General features: G+C 48.8%; 5 protein-coding genes across 5 annotated transcripts; 2 read left to right on the plus strand and 3 right to left on the minus strand.

Annotated features, from left to right (window-relative positions):
- Window positions 1-2,882: 2,882 nt before the first annotated feature.
- On the plus strand, window positions 2,883-3,980 carry FIESC28_07119 (uncharacterized protein; the record flags this gene model as incomplete). The annotated part of the gene is made up of 1 exon (XM_031161260.1): window positions 2,883-3,980. One exon carries the CDS (start codon window positions 2,883-2,885, stop codon window positions 3,978-3,980), a length of 1,098 nt encoding a protein of 365 aa, XP_031014661.1.
- Window positions 3,981-8,237: 4,257 nt separating this feature from the next.
- On the plus strand, window positions 8,238-9,806 carry FIESC28_07120 (uncharacterized protein; the record flags this gene model as incomplete). The annotated part of the gene is made up of 2 exons (XM_031161261.1): window positions 8,238-8,640; window positions 8,695-9,806. 2 exons carry the CDS (start codon window positions 8,238-8,240, stop codon window positions 9,804-9,806), a joined length of 1,515 nt encoding a protein of 504 aa, XP_031014662.1.
- Window positions 9,807-10,066: 260 nt separating this feature from the next.
- Window positions 10,067-10,638, minus strand: FIESC28_07121 (uncharacterized protein; the record flags this gene model as incomplete). Its single annotated transcript, XM_031161262.1, has 3 exons — window positions 10,067-10,497; window positions 10,549-10,575; window positions 10,623-10,638. The coding sequence occupies 3 exons, from the start codon at window positions 10,636-10,638 to the stop codon at window positions 10,067-10,069; spliced, it is 474 nt and encodes a 157-aa protein (XP_031014663.1).
- Window positions 10,639-11,506: 868 nt separating this feature from the next.
- Window positions 11,507-12,424, minus strand: FIESC28_07122 (uncharacterized protein; the record flags this gene model as incomplete). Its single annotated transcript, XM_031161263.1, has 1 exon — window positions 11,507-12,424. The coding sequence occupies one exon, from the start codon at window positions 12,422-12,424 to the stop codon at window positions 11,507-11,509; it is 918 nt and encodes a 305-aa protein (XP_031014664.1).
- A 353-nt stretch (window positions 12,425-12,777) lies between these two features.
- On the minus strand, window positions 12,778-13,512 carry FIESC28_07123 (uncharacterized protein; the record flags this gene model as incomplete). Its single annotated transcript, XM_031161264.1, has 2 exons — window positions 12,778-12,906; window positions 12,961-13,512. 2 exons carry the CDS (start codon window positions 13,510-13,512, stop codon window positions 12,778-12,780), a joined length of 681 nt encoding a protein of 226 aa, XP_031014665.1.
- Window positions 13,513-15,662: the final 2,150 nt, after the last annotated feature.

A 15,662-nucleotide genomic window follows, 5' to 3' on the forward strand; every position in this document is an offset into this window, starting at 1 on the left:
ATACTCGGCAGCTTGCCCATTGGTATCTTCGAGTTGGTCGGTCGTTGCTCTGTTTCGTAGACCCGCGAGGGACGAAATATGTCGCAAGGATGCTGCTTTCGCGCGCATCAACAGTGGTCATCAAGCTTTCGTGGCGGTGGACTCGTATCGCAGTTGTCGAAACGTGAAACCGTTGACCACCTTGAGGTTTCAATGTGTCGCGACAGCATTCGGGCAGTGCCGGCAGGAATAGCTGAGGCGGGTGAAACGATATCCTGTCGCGTCAACCACCGCTATGGGAGCTTCATTCGTGGGGTATACTATCGCGTCGTCTTCCCATTCGGCACCCGTGAGTTTGCGAAGCATGGCTGTTTTCCCTCGAAGTACGATGCGACGAAACAGATCAAGACGCTGATACGGGAAGGTAGTGTCGCTGGTAGGGTGGGTATCTCAAGCGTATCAGAGTCGTATGTGCAATCCGCTTGGAAGGATCGAGGACACTGGGCGCGACGGGCAATTCATCGATTAATGGCTCGTGGCGAGACACCTTTTCCGAACAATGGAAGGGCTTAAGTTGGGACGTGTTGGCACGAGAGCTGGATTGCGGATAGCAGGAGCCTCGATCATGTTGAAGTTGGGGAAGCAGGCGAGTCGAGTACAGCTGTTGGAATGTATGGCGACGATCTGGAGATGCAGCGAAGGCGGCGGGAATGCGGGCTGAGACAGGTGGTTGGAAAAAGACGCGTGCCATTGACTGGTCGAGCGATTCGTACAGAAATGGAAACGCTCGAGGGCCTGGTACTGGCGGCTGGTGCGCGGTATGTGTAGCTCGATATTGCGCCGTGTAGCGCCTTCGTCCTGCATCATTCCCCTTCGTGAGACATGGCGTGGCGAGTGAACGGAGGTTCGTAGGTCATTGTTGCGATCGTTGGATCTGGTGGTCGCTTCTTGTCGTCAAGCCAGTGAGACCGGGCTATAATGACTGAGCCAACAGTGACGTTGCGACAGCTCGCCTACCCAGCCATTAAAATAGTAGAGGAGATTACGCGCGGGAAGTCGACGGCGAAGGGCAACTGAGCGATATCATGGGATAGAATCCTTTCTATACCTAGTAAAGCGTGAAGTAAAGACGAAGTAGACGGTCAGCTCAAGAAGGTCGAGATAAACATTTGCGATGTCGCGAGTTGAGCTTCAACGTCATCACGCCAAAGAGTTCGAAGACGGAGCTTATCGCTATCGTGTTCTTCTCTATGATTGGTCAAGAGTCTCGAGCGAGCAATAGTTGCCCCACTCGCCCTTCCTTTGCGAGTTGCGCTACCCTGTACGATGAATGCATTTCAAAATTTCGAGAGAAGTCCATACAATGGTTATCATCGTGTAATTTTGTTAAAGAAGTTTTAGGAAAAAGGAATGAGCATTAGCGCTTGAAGGGACCGAGCATCATCAGTAAAGGTGTCACAAAACGAAGCATAGGATGGAATTAGCATTGATATTCATGAGCTCTAACGCACTCAACAACGAGATGATGTTGCAATATGTTTCATCACAAGACGTTTTCATCATCTGGCCTGTTGCAATTAAAATGCTTAGGTCAACAATTGGCTCTTGTGGTGACGATATAATATCGCCTAAAATCATTGATTGCGATAGTTTTAAAGATCATCTGCTGGTGCCTTTACTCGTCGTTCGGGATCGTGGCTGTTAAAGTTAACAAAACAGAGTTACCCTTTCAAGCCATGCCACAAGACCCTTTTCTACTCTGATATATGACTGAGAGATACTGTCCCATTTTCTTGCTTGATTCCGGTCTGTTTCTCTTCCTTCCACCCACATCAACCACATTGCACAAACAGTCATCTCGCAAGATGCATTTAGGAAAGCGTCAACGAAGCTATCGGCAGCTCGTATGATGGACAAACCATACTCAAACTTTTCAATGGGAGATCGCTTCGTTCGATGAGATTAGCATATCTCTCGATGATTTTCCACCATCAAAGTCTTCGCAAGCTCATCCTTTGCTCGTCAAATAATTGCCCGGACTGGACGACGAAGGAGTCAGGTGGGTGACAGAAGAATTGTCCTGTGAAGCTTAGGCTGCGGAAAAAAGGTAGTCTAAATGATGGACTAATCTGCTGGAAGATGACTAAATTATTTCGTCCATTATGCTCTTTGCGACCAATTCTTCTGACACCTTGGAGGCAGAGACCATATGGAAGTGGGAGAATGCTCCCGCTCTCTGTGCCCCACTCTTTTGCAGTTCTGCCGCCAACTGCTTACGCGACCGGAATAACTGCTCCCCGCCCCACTTCCAGCCTCTTAATCTCCTTCACTGGCCTAGCAGTGCCAGATTCACGCACCTTGGCACAAGATCCCTCCACTTCCTCACGATGTCATCTCACAACCTCAACCTCGACCTCGATCCTCGAGGCTTCTCTCCAGCATCATTCCTTCGCTCATGAACCGATATCCAACAATCCTTCCGACCTCCCACGAGCCGAACCGCCGCCCTCGAAACGCGTCCCAAGAGAAGTCGGTGAATCGCGCTACAGACCGTTATAAAATTCCGTTTCGTACCCTTCAAACGAGCGTCTTTTTGGGCGATTTCCTCCTTTGCTGGAACGGGCGGGGCCTGTAGAGGGGACTTTTCGATGTCTCGCAGCTCAGTTCTGGAGCTCGAATAGTTGCCCGGCAGCGAAGCTGACTTCTCGCGGTTCAAAATCTGTTGGCCTTCTCCGCCTCCTTTGCGAGGGTTGAGGGACCGTAAAAAGGGAAATCTTGCTTTTGGTCTCGCAGCTCAGTTCTGGGGATCCAAGGGCAAGCTCCCGTCAGAGATCGCTGATTCTGGGTCGAGCTTGAAGGTACGTTGTGTATTTGGAAGCTAACTGGCAGAATACCTATCGAGAATGGCGACATTGTCGACTCTCGACGTGAACACGACGAGTTCTGCGGTTGTTTCATGGCGCTGGAACGAGGTCACACGATTCTTGGCAGAGCCCGATCCTCAAATCAGGGATATCACCTTCACAACACGATTCGATAACACGGCGACGTTCTTCCAGTTGAACATACCTATCCGGATCAAGGGGATCAAGACCGGAACATCCTTGATCCTTCGTATTCCTCCCTCATCGATCTCCTCCTTCGAAGTGACAGCCCAAAGCCCTGCAGTCCCGAGTGCTGTGCGGGAAAAGTTCCCTTCGAGCACGAGTACGCTCCTCGACTTTCAACTCAACGCGCATCCCGAAATCCTCGTCCCCACACAGGCACAAGAACCGCTGGCCCCTCTGCGAGCCCAATCGGGCACAGTTCTCGATGCTCTACATGAGCTCGCGAACAGCACTGCGCTATCGATCTATATCAAAGGTGCACACAAGGCACAGCTTCAACCTGTCTGCGACATCATCGGCAAAGGCAACGGCCTGCCGCTCGTCATTCAACATGATCTCCTCAGCATGTTTGGTGGTGTAGGCGCCAAGGTCATCACATTCCCAGCGCCTCCGACAGAGTCACTGCCACCGCCGTCATACGACCAAACTGAACCTCCACCCCCTCATGCACCAATTTTCGACACGCGAAAACGGCGTCGCAAAGACGATGGAGGAGAAGAACGCGACGAGGACATCGCCCTGATTTGGGCACAGCTGGAGAAAATACAAACACGACATGGGCTGGAGCTCAAGGCTTTGAGAGAAGAGAATCTGGATCTCAGGGATGAGGTCGACGACCTACGAAAGCGTCTTGCTGCCTCTGAGAAGAGCCATCAAGATTTGAAAGAGGAATTCGACGCATTGACAACGAGAACGGATGTCAAAGTCGACGAGTTGGGTGATGAGATCGATGTCAAGCTTATCGATACAAAGTCAGACATACAAGAACTGACTGAGAGTGTCAAGTCCTTGAGGGAGGATGTCGATCCGGATGAGCTGGTTGATCGAGTGAAATACAAGGTTTTCGACCATCTAAGAACCAGTCTGTCTCACGATATGTCCCCAGCCGGTTGAACTTCAAAAGCATAAGAGACGACATAAAGGACGGCATAATAAGCGACATACATAATAAGAGACGAAATAAGGGACAATATAAGGGACGACAATGAAGACGAATTCCTTGCTACCAGGCCCGTCGCATGAACCATGCGGCTGCCGCCCTGCTACACATCCTACCAATTCGCGCTGGAACCGCTCGAATCACTACGGATGCATGAATGCAGATGACCTGATGAGGCATTAAGGCTAGATGTAGAGTCATTGCGTCAGAAAACCAGCTGTTGGTGTAGCGCGACACGCGGATAGTTTGGAGATGCCCTTGTTGCACATCAAAAGCCGCCGTCGCGACCCTCCCATACTCATTCGCACCACGTCCCAACTTGTGCTGCTGCCTAGATAGTATCGCATCTCAGCCACCCTCCGCGCACCCCCCGTTCCTGGCACAGCGACGAGTATATAATCAAGCGAAGTAATAATAATAGAACAGGCAAAAGCCTGAAGCATTCAATGCATGGAATGAGGAACAACCGCTGTGACGTCTGTCTTGACATGAATAGAGGGGAAGATGCAATCGACCATGTGTTTGACGTAACGGAAGAAAGATCCTCAGGTTTAGACAACCAGAATGAAGTAGCCTAAATGCTGGTCTATTCTAGCATAAAGTGGTCAAATCGTTTCGTCTCTTATGCTTTCTTTGATCCTGCTTGTACAACATGGCAATTACGCAACTCCTGGTCACTGATCATGCAAATAAAGACTTCACGTTGCATCGAGTCAGCGTCAATCATGGTGGCCCTATGAGTGCCGTCTCACTCGGCGACCAATGCCCAGAAGGCTAGCATCGGGAAGATTGTTGAATGCTGAGCTTTGCGGTCGACACATTTGACGAGTTCGAAGAGACCAGTGTTGGCGAAACCAAGGACGTTCTCTCTTGCGCTTTGTGGCCTCTGAGCGTGCGCCTATTCTGAGTTCGAGAGCAGACTAGAGAAGTTCGAGAGTACAAGTACGTGGATCCTTGAGCGGCTTAAAGCACATGATGTATGCGGTTGAGGGAGCTTGATCGCGTCGTGGAAAGACAGGCGTCTAAAAAGAGGTAAGAACAGCAATCGCCCAGGACGACACAGCTTGACATGGTGAGCTGTAACAGAGCCACGGCCAGTTAATACACACAGTGAACAGTACAGACGAATAATTGAACATGCCTGATTATTCTCTGACAAATGGATTCTTAAGAAAGTCCGTTCTGTCCTCTGACAAAGAAAGGCGCTTCATTCTACCTCGCCATGGCCTGGATGTTTTGCGATGGACCGCTGAAGGGTGCGGGAGTAGCCGCTAAAATCATCAACTAAGAGTCTGTTCAGTGGGGTTTCCAGCGGGCTACGTAGTGCTGCAGGATGCGCTAGGAACTGCCTAACTTCTGCGACAGGGGACCCTTTGCCTGGACAATATTCTTGATTCTTACTGCAGAACGACAACGAAGCTCTTATTTGGCACGGGAGATCACGCGGATCAAGGTGTATGAGAGCAATCAAACGTCATCAAGCAGCGTCGTGACATCTGTTGCGACATCAATACTTCTCGCATTGAGTTTGGTGCACTCAGGCTTATCGCTTCTTATTGATTACCCCGCCACCATTGGTTTGCGACCCGACTTTCCATCAGACGCGTTCTCACTCAACGAATGCAATTGCGACGTGCTGAGCTTCCCTCGCAACCGATCGGCGCTTTGTTCCATTGTTCCACGAACGACATGACCTGCGCTTTCTCCCTCGTCTCGAGCGTCCTCGACCAAACACTACCGGTGTACGATGATTGCTCTCGAAGACTGCAACGCGATTCCCCTCCAAAGCTCTTGGGCCGGAATGAAGCCTGGCCATGCTGAACAACGGGCATACAATGCTGGAAAGAGAATGCGCCTTGGCCAAGATTGAACGAAATGAACTCCGATGAGTTCGCGACATTGGGGGCAACAGCCACGAACATTCCAAGCTCGTCGTCGCGCCTCAACCTCAGTCTTTTCAGCTTTGCGTACTCGAAGAATGAAGACGTCGGCACGGCACAATCGAGAAGACGGCAAAGAAAGCCAACGCAAGCGATATTTGAGCCCGTCGACCCAGTATCTCGATATCACGTATCCTTTTATCCGAGCTCGAGCTTGCATCGATATGGACCCAACCTTGAATGCGCCGCATTTCTTCACCGATGTCAACGACTTCCTCTGCCAGCGACTCTCGCTATTATGCGAAGCGCCGCAGCTTCTCGCCCAAGCAACAGACTCCGACTGACCGTTGCCATTGTGCACCGCCGAGCAATACCTCAAGCGCAGCGTCCCTGTGAGAATGGCTATCTCTAATGCCTGAGTGAGCTTTGGACTAGTCATACACGCTCCCAAACCTGCTCCTGGCCATCAGCGCTGGTGCAACATCCCGTTGTGGACATTGCCAGGCATGCATAAAGAACAGCCGCCGATCTAGAGACTGCAAGAAACCCCGCCTTCGCCGAGCACAACAACTGGATTGAGGCACCTACCGTCTACAAAAGGCCAATAAGATCGCAGTGCCTTTTGGAAATATCGCAGGCCTTGACAGGATTGACTTCAATAACGACGTCAAATTGAGGCTTGGCTTGTCTTTGTCTGCCAGCATAACTCTAGCGATCGAGTACCAACCACAGGCCGAACATCAACACATCTTCTTTGCGATTGCTTGCCTATAAGCGCCAGAGCCTACTACTGCTGACAACCAAATCGCATTGTCGGCTACCGAACCCTCCGAATTTACAACGACCAGGTCAGCGGCACCGAGTTGAACAGCGCAAATTGTTCCGGCCCCCAGCGTCGATGTCTGATACCAGTGCAAGGACAGACTGTTCCTGCCTACTGGTCGACGTTCGACCTGCACAGAACAAAATCCCCATCCCCAGTATTGACCAAAGACTGTACTGCGCCCTAACCAAGCTGATTCCTCGGCTTCGAGCACTCGCCGTTCAGGGCGATGTCACGTCTATCGGTGACTTGTCGCATGATGCAATCAGAACCAGCACGACTCGTTATACTGAGACCGTTTGCATAGGCGTGCACAGACGGGCTTCGTCGTTCTCACATTCGGCATTCCTTCCTCGCTGTCTTCCTGTTTCGTGATGCTACGAGCTTGCAACTCTTGTTTCATTTCTTCCATGGGCCAACTCTTTTGTATGAATGCATAGCACCGTCGTCCGAGATGATCTCGCTTGTTCCCCGTGGTCTACTTGCTCTAGCGACAGGTTTCTGTAAGGCACAATTGGCTCGCCGCTGCATGTAGTGGTCATGGACATAAGTTTAGTACTAGTAGTTGGAGCAACTGGCCAGGAACCATGGCCTCTCCGTGAACCAACTAACACTCACACTATAGAAGACCTCCTCAGCCGCCTCTCGACCCTTCGCTATTGACCATTGCGCTTCCGTCACAAACCTTTTTACCTCAAAGCAAGAACTAGAGATCACTGATGGAGATCATCTTCGTTTTGCCTTAAGAGTGTTTCCCCATAGTCGAAGCTTCCCGTCGTTGGTTGGAGATGACTCTTCACCCAACAAGACTATACAATAAACACTGATGATTGACAACAACGGAACAAAAGTTCGTGTCGGTGCGAGCCGTAGAGCCTTGTACACTTCCTTAGCCCCCGTCTGTGTTTCACTCTCCCTCCTTTGATAGGGTCTTTGCAGCCACTCAGACTATCCGCAGCGTTGTTCCCAGAAAAGCACAGTCATTTCTCTCTGTTCGTACGAATCAAATGATGACAGCAGCACCTAGAGCGCCTCCTTTCTTTGCTTCGCCCGGGTACAAACCCTATAGAGCACATATGTGTACTCTGCGCCCAGCGTCATACAGCCTGATTAGTGAACCATACGTAGCACCTCTCTATTTATAGAGGATGCTCACTCTGTTCTCGTACTGACATACAAGATGAACGCGAGATATATCCCCGCTATACCGCTTCTCTATTTTCCACACGCTCTCCTTGCTATAACACTTCAGTCCAGTATACCGTTGGCAAAGCACTCTTCAAAAGATGTCGAACTCTCATCTGAAGCCTTCCACGAGCTCGTACGAATTGACATCTATTCATGATGTGGAAACAGAATCAGCAGAGCCGATATTTGCGCAAGAACCCCCCAAAGACAATAGTCACTCTCATCCAAGAACACTCTCTGAAAACGCATGGGGTCTCGAAATACTATCGGTATCTACAAGCTTGATACTCTTCATCGGCATGGTCGTGATATTCTTCACAATGCAAGACAAGCGTGCTGATAGCTGGCCGTTTCCTATATCGATCAACGCGGCGATCGCTATTCTATCGACAGCCTGCACTGCTGCCATGATGTACAACGTCAGTGCTTTTATCGGACAACTAAAGTGGTCCTACCTCAAAGCCCGGCCTCGTCAGCTGGATAGCGTTCAAGTTTTTGATGGAGCCAGTAGAGGACCGTATGGAGCGATCGTCTTTCTATTCAAGATCTCTTGGAACATGGCCACTCTCGGCGCAGTTATTACAATCTTACGACTAGGGTTCTCTCCCATGGTCCAAGAAGTTATTAGCCTGGAGTCACGGCAGATACCTGTTCAGGACGGAAATGCTACATTTGGGTTCGCTCATTCGTATAACAGAAGTATGTATCCTGGCGAGTTTGGTGGTGAGTAAATGGGAACCTATAAGTGAAAACCTTGCTGATAACTCGGGATTTAAGGAATACCTCCTGATCCTCAGATGCAATCAGCGATAATAAAAGGCCTTTACGACATCCATGCTGCTCCTGTGTTTAGCTGCGCTGGCGCCTGCTTTTGGAAGGGCAGTTACGTATCACTAGGCTTCAAGAGTGTGTGCAAGAACGTCACTGTGTCGACTTTAAAGACAAGGTTCTGTACCGACTCAACAGGCGGCTCGATCTCTTTTTCAGATATACCAGACGACGAACGGGCGAAATGCAATATGACTACACCTGGTGGCATAGTATTGTCGGCCCAGCATAAATTACTGTCTCTCCTGACCATGTTCCGATCTAACACAACAGCTACTCACAGTGGTCTTGGTGCCTCTCCAGATTTAATGAGAATCGCTGTTTATCGATCTTCTAGGGATAATGCCTACATGCCTTTGAATATCGACATCACTGAATGCACTATTAGTTACACAGCTTACGAGTATACCAATGCAACGGCCAATGGCAGTGTATTTTCCTTCGGGAAAACTAAGACAATTGATCTTGAATGGGCCGCGATTATATTCGGTAAGGATGTTCGGCTGGATGATTCGCAGGGTCAGCCGTGGCAAAATGCGCGGCGTCTTTCCAGTGCCGATCCCAAAGACGACTTACCCGAGCTGTACTCTTGGTGGAACGATGATCTAGCTTTAACAGAGTTTTTTCAATCGGAAATATTCCAGCTGGAATACATCGAAGGAATCTATGGCAACTTCGAACATAGCCTGAGTACTTTACTGAGTGGTCAGACGAACCTGTCCCGCGCTTTTGACAACATGGCAACCAGTATGACGGATTACATACGCTCAGGACCTAACATGAAGCTGGCAAAAGGGAGTCGACTCGATACGGAAATTTTTGTCTCGGTACGGTGGTATTGGCTAATTGGACCTGGGCTCATCGAGCTAGCTTCACTGCTGTTTGCCGTCGCTACGATAGTGAGTAATGGTAGGAAGCACAAAGTCCCTCTATGGAAGTCGTCAGCGCTTGTACTCTTGGCTTGTCAGCATGATGAAGATGAGGGTCTGATCAGAGGAACAACGAAGAGCATGGTCGAAATTGAGAAGAAGGCAAAGAATTTGAAGGTTCGGTTAGAATAATGGACAGAACAGGGGCTAAAGGAGTATCAGAAACCTGACCGCTGGCCTATTTATGCAACTTCATAGTACAATACTCTGTTTAAATTCCTTTGTAAAAAACAAAACAAAACAAATGCAAGATGATTCAGATATTCAAAGCAAATAACACAAACACCTGACGCATATCCGTTCTATGTCTATCCTAGAATTCCATCATCCTTTCCCCATCGAACGTCTCGCCAGCACACGATCAGATATCAGTCGATTCAATACCCCATTAGTCAGGCTGATGGGGTTGACGAGCAGTACTCGGTTGTCCCTCTCGACTTCTTGGCCTCATCCCAGTTACGTACAAGCCGAGGATGATCTGACGTGATGACGCACTTGGCCACAATATCCGCCATATCATCATATCCAGTATACTGGATTGTGTACCATGATTCACACTCGTCTGTAATAGCCTGGACATTCTTCTCAGTCAATTTGGTAGCGGCCTCTCGTCCCCCGAGGCTGTCCCAGTAGTCAAAGACCATCTGGGGCTTTGCCTCATGGACGTCGAACTCGGCGAAGCGGACAGTTCGAAGTGGTCCGTCGGGATGCATACGCCATTCAATCCACATGTCAACGGTATTGTTGGTGTAATTGACTTCGTGCCTGGTTATTCGGACATTGTTGTCTTTGGCGTCGGCGAATGGGACAGCGACGGTAGGTTCTGACATGATTAACATTAAGTTTAAGATCTGACGGTGGAGCTAAGCTTGACCAGGCGGGTTGTAGTAGGGTGTGTAAGCTGGGATGACGTTAGTGTGGAAAAGCACTGACAGGCGGCTAACTCACTCCCGTAAGCAGACATGATGACAATGTTTGTTTGATAGATGAGTTGTGATATGTAGCGTAACTTGGTAGGTGAGATCTTGGTGGCTTGGGAAACCTAGCTCGGGAATAAAGTCGTTGTGGATGAACTTGGAAGAGGACCAGTCACATTATATATTGATGGATTTAGCATGTACTTCTACTATCTACCATAACGACTGTAAGAGGCACAAAGAGAGCGGGTATAAAGCAGCGTCTCTCGTGTCACCAGAGGATCCTCTGTCTTTCTCGTCGATATTGAAGCTCATAGTAGTCCTGTGATCACTCTGCTCTCATTCACTCTAATCAATTTCATAGAGGTAACAAAAAGAACCTACAAGCATCATCCTGGCCGTTAAGATCATCCCCTCGACTGAGTGCCGATATGCTCATGGCTCCGCTTGAGACAAAGAAGACCCACTTGAAAGGTCATCCTAGAATTCTTAGCCCGCTCGAATGCCTTTCATGCTCTTGTACAAAGCTTTAAAGAGAAGACAAATGACACATCAGACCTCTTGAATAAAGAATTCGTTGAAGGCGTACTGTTTGGAAAGCCGCTTTATGTTGTCGATAGAGAAGTGTGGCACATGCTAGCTTTTTGTAAAGTATCTTATCGGCTGAGGCGATGATATGCGCAAAGTCACAGTATCGTCAAAAGTGTGAACTGGGACGATTTAAACACGGTAACAGTGAATTGTGGAAACTTGGAAAAGGCACAGTATAAAGTCGCAAGTAAGATGACACGAGCTGGTATAGTACTACATAATCAAATACATACAAAACCGAGAGCCGAACAAACAATCTAATCTTATCATTGGCGCGGACATCAGAATCCCCTTACTATCGCAGACACCAACGAGCTGCGTCATCTAAGGTAGATGCTGCTTGATCTCCTGCTGAGTCCACTCCCAGAGCTTCTCACGAGCCTCCTTATCCTGGCTCAACTTGCTTCCCTTGCCCTTCACACCAACAGGGTGATAGAAGACACCGGTTTCAGCATCTGGGCTAGAAAGCGCCCAGAGCTGGTTCAATGCGCCCTTGCTCGAGTTGACACCCATAATGCTGAAGACCAATCGTGTAATAGTTCCGACAATGAGACTGCTGCTGATAGCGGGGCCAGTAAGGTTGGTTTGAACAACTCCTGGGTGGAGGCTGATGACCTTGAGATTGGGATGGCGTTCAGCCAGGGCGGCGGCGTAGTGAACGTTGGCGAGTTTAGAGATGGAATAGCGTGCTGAGCTCGACAGGTTAGGCATGGTGGTCTTGAATTGGTCGAAATGATAAGGATCCTTGGGCGAAAAGGATTCTCCCATTGAAGCCAGGAAGATAACTCTGACGTCAGGGTTGACCTTGGTCGTCTCCTCAAGCGTAGGAAGGAGAAGGTGCGTAAGGAATGCGTGACCCATGTGATTTGTTCCAATCTGAATCTCATAACCCTCCTCAGTGAGGTCTTCAGGCGTCATCATGATACCAGCATTGTTGACAAGCACATCAAGACGCGTGGATGCTTCCTGAAATTCCTTGACCGCAGACTTGATACTCTCCAAAGAAGCAAGGTTGAGAGATAGAAAATGCACTGGTTCAGTCTTGCAGCCAGACTCCTGCAGCTCAGTAATGGCTTGGTCAAATTTTGCCTTTGACCGGCAGGCAAGGAAAATCTTGGCAGGATCGTGTTTCAGGAGCTGGCGAGTTGTTTCGAGACCCAGACCAGAGTTTCCTCCAGTAATGAGAATAACTTTGCCATCGAGGCTGGGGATGTCGGTATCGGGAGAGAATTTGACTGACATTGTGAAGGAATTGTTGAGATTGTTTGACAGAGGTTTGAGATGTGGCCAAAGAGTTGGTCGAGACCCGGCCTCGGGGACATGAAATCTGCCGAGGGATGGTTCAACCCTCCGGCGTTAGTCTCAATGTGGCTAGGTCAAATTTCGGGATCCGGAAATAAGATGCAACAGTATGAAACAACTGGCAGCATCCTTGGCATCGCAGGTCCAACTTGACGGTTACATCTGTGGAATGAATCACAACAGTCTTGTTTCACAGCAAGTTTACACAGCATATATAGCCTTGAACATAGCTTCAACTCTTAATATTATTACATCATTGGCTATTCTATTTAACTCCGATATCATCAACAGCTCTAGTTGGAACCAGTCAGCTGCTTGACAACGAACTTTGTACCGAGATCCTGGGTAGATGAATCGCGAGGGTATTGCAGATGGGGTCCGTTAATGCCGGCACCATGTGTGGTGTCACAAACACCATCACCCTAGTTACGTTAGTAAGGATGTTCCAATGGAAGGGTCAACTCAGGTTCACTTACATAGATACAGACATCAAGAGTCTTGGAGACCCAGTCTTGGGGAATGCCATTGCTTCCGAAAGCAGACAGTCCTTGGACATTCTTAGTAGTATCACCACCTCGGTTATCAACGTTGCACTCCAGACCCCTCTTGCGCATGGGGTTACCGATAAGGAAGACACCCTTGACAGCATCCTTGGAGCTTCCAGTCAGTTGAGAAAGGGCGTTGACGGTGGCAGCAGCACCCTGAGAGTAGCCCTCAAGGATGACGCATTCGCTAGGGTTGGAGGAGACGACGCTGTTGACCTTTCGGACGATGTCGCGAGTTCCTGAGGCGGAGTTCTGGCTGAAGTCGGCAGGGTAGACGGTGTTGTAGATCTTTCCGCCGGAAACTTGGGATGTGATTCGAGAGTTCATGGTTCGGAAGCCAGATGATGGGCCCTGAATCTCGCCAGTTCCTCGGGTGTTGATGATGGTGTAAGAGCTGCACTGAGCGGCACGAGGCTCAACCTCGATGGGGCTGGCGGAGACGGTGGCCGCAGCAGCGAGAAGGGGGACGAATTGGAAACGCATCTTGAATGTTGAAGATATTGATTGGAATGGTGGTTATAGAGAGGATGAAGTGACTTGATAGACTGAATATCATGTTCCTGAACAAAGCTCTTATACAAACAACCATCCGATGATCGGCAACCCACCGCATTATTCCCAGAAATTAAACCGCCTCGCAAACATGTCCAAGGCGGTTCTAGCTCGTTGCTTTGATGCTCTCCTGTCATTAGCGACACGCTAAAACGACAAGCTAGAACGCCGATCACCTCTCGGCACTCTGGGGCCATGTGTCTCGGTAATTCCATTGTTTCATCGCGTCTAGTGACTTTAGCGCGTCTAACTGGCACCTTTACGAGTATAGACTGACTCGTGGTTTGTTCAAACTCGGAGGACCTAACCAAATGTAACTGTCGATCATCTTCTTTTGTCTGGATTGCGGAGGTGAATTCCGCGATCGATAGTTCCATTGATGATGAGTCCAGACGGAAGAAGCCGAGAGAGCATGGTTTGCTCCGCGAGTGGATGTGAACGTGCCTCATAGAGTGGTCCTAAATTCAGGATGGCGCCAATTGGTCAGATGACTATTTTGCTGATCGTTTTGAAACCACCATCTCATCTCTACAAGTGCACAGTCCATTTCGATGACGATACGAGGCCTCAGAACGGACTAGAAATGGGCTAGCGGTAACAAGCATAAGATGCCTCACTTCCAAGCAATTGTTATGCCCCGCGCAGAATATGAGAAGGCAAAGCGACTGATCATTGTAGTCTATCATTCCAAATGGTGTCAAATGCTAGCGGTTCCTGTCATAGAAGCTAATATTGATAGCGCGCCGTTACCGTTCTAGTGAAAGCATAATTCGTTTCAACCAAGCAAAGACTCGCCCATCAAGTTCCACAAACGCCACAGTCTTGACATGAAAAGTAGCTTCGGCATTGGATACTGCATTCGACTTAATCTTCCAAGAGGTCTGTCCACCACGCCACAAGCTGCGGAAATGCTCAGTCCAGCCATGTGGCTTATCAGATGGGCGCCCAGGCGCTTCGGGCTAGCGATGGGTATATCCAGAACAGCCCAGTTAACAACTTAACCAGAAAAGTTCCCAGTTTCCGACATTGGTGAGCAGTGACCTCTGGAGATCCGGGGAATGGTAGGAGCTGATTTACGTAACATCGCTGACCGGGATGACTTCCGCTTACTTTATGGGACGTGGCGACTAGAAAGCTACCCTGGATCCTATGTTATGAACTGTCGGTGCTGAACTGTGGTTTCTTTGTCTCCGCAGCCTGTTCCACGATGTTGAAAGTTACATTCAACGTGTTCTTCTGTATGCACCCGATCAATGATTTACATGTCAAGGAGACTTGGAAAGAAAGCTACATCGAAGACGATAGAGATATGTTCAATATATACCTTTCTTGATATTTTCCTAAACAGATATATGTACATTGGTCCCTCTCATAAAAAGTCTTCGGAGGTGAAAACGACAAGTAAAAACATGTCACAGGGAATTCAGAGATAATATTAATCTAATAATAAACTGAATCAATACTGGATTCAATGAGATACATAGTGACAGGTTTCTAACTCGCAGGCCTTTGAAAGAGAAAAGTTGATGCCAAGCTCCGAGTTACGCAGGATCAATGGAATAGCGCACTAACCTTGGATGCAAAAGGAAAACAAATAGAGAGAAGACGAAAGGAGGTTTTAAGCACAAGGGGTTTGATGCCTGATGGCTTTAACCAAGGGATCAAGAAATGCATGACATGACAAACATGAAAATTTCTGACCAATGAAATGCAATTTGAGGCCGGAGACCCTGGAACCCCAAGGCTGATGACACAGGTTTGAGGTTATTCAAACCTGCCTATCGCGTCAAAAGCGTTTCAGCGGCCTGGCAACAAGGACCAGGGATAGCGAAATATAGCATGCGCATAATCAAAAATTCCTAAAAGGACAAGCTTCACCGCTTAAACCCCCAGGGCCAATGTAACATATCTGAAGATTATGCTTCCCAAAGAGGTCAAGATTGTGTCTGAAGCGATTCGAGACTTTTGTCTCGCCTACCAAAGTGGTTGGCTTGAAACGTAGACGAAATAAGCTTCAAGAGACATGCATATAAAGCTGTCATGTTCGCCCTTCCCACTTATTGTTGCAGATCAATTCATCC

Source organism: Fusarium coffeatum (genome assembly GCF_003316985.1).
Source record: "Fusarium coffeatum strain FIESC_28 chromosome Unknown BRIP53273_contig_155, whole genome shotgun sequence".
Lineage (NCBI taxonomy): Eukaryota > Fungi > Ascomycota > Sordariomycetes > Hypocreales > Nectriaceae > Fusarium > Fusarium coffeatum.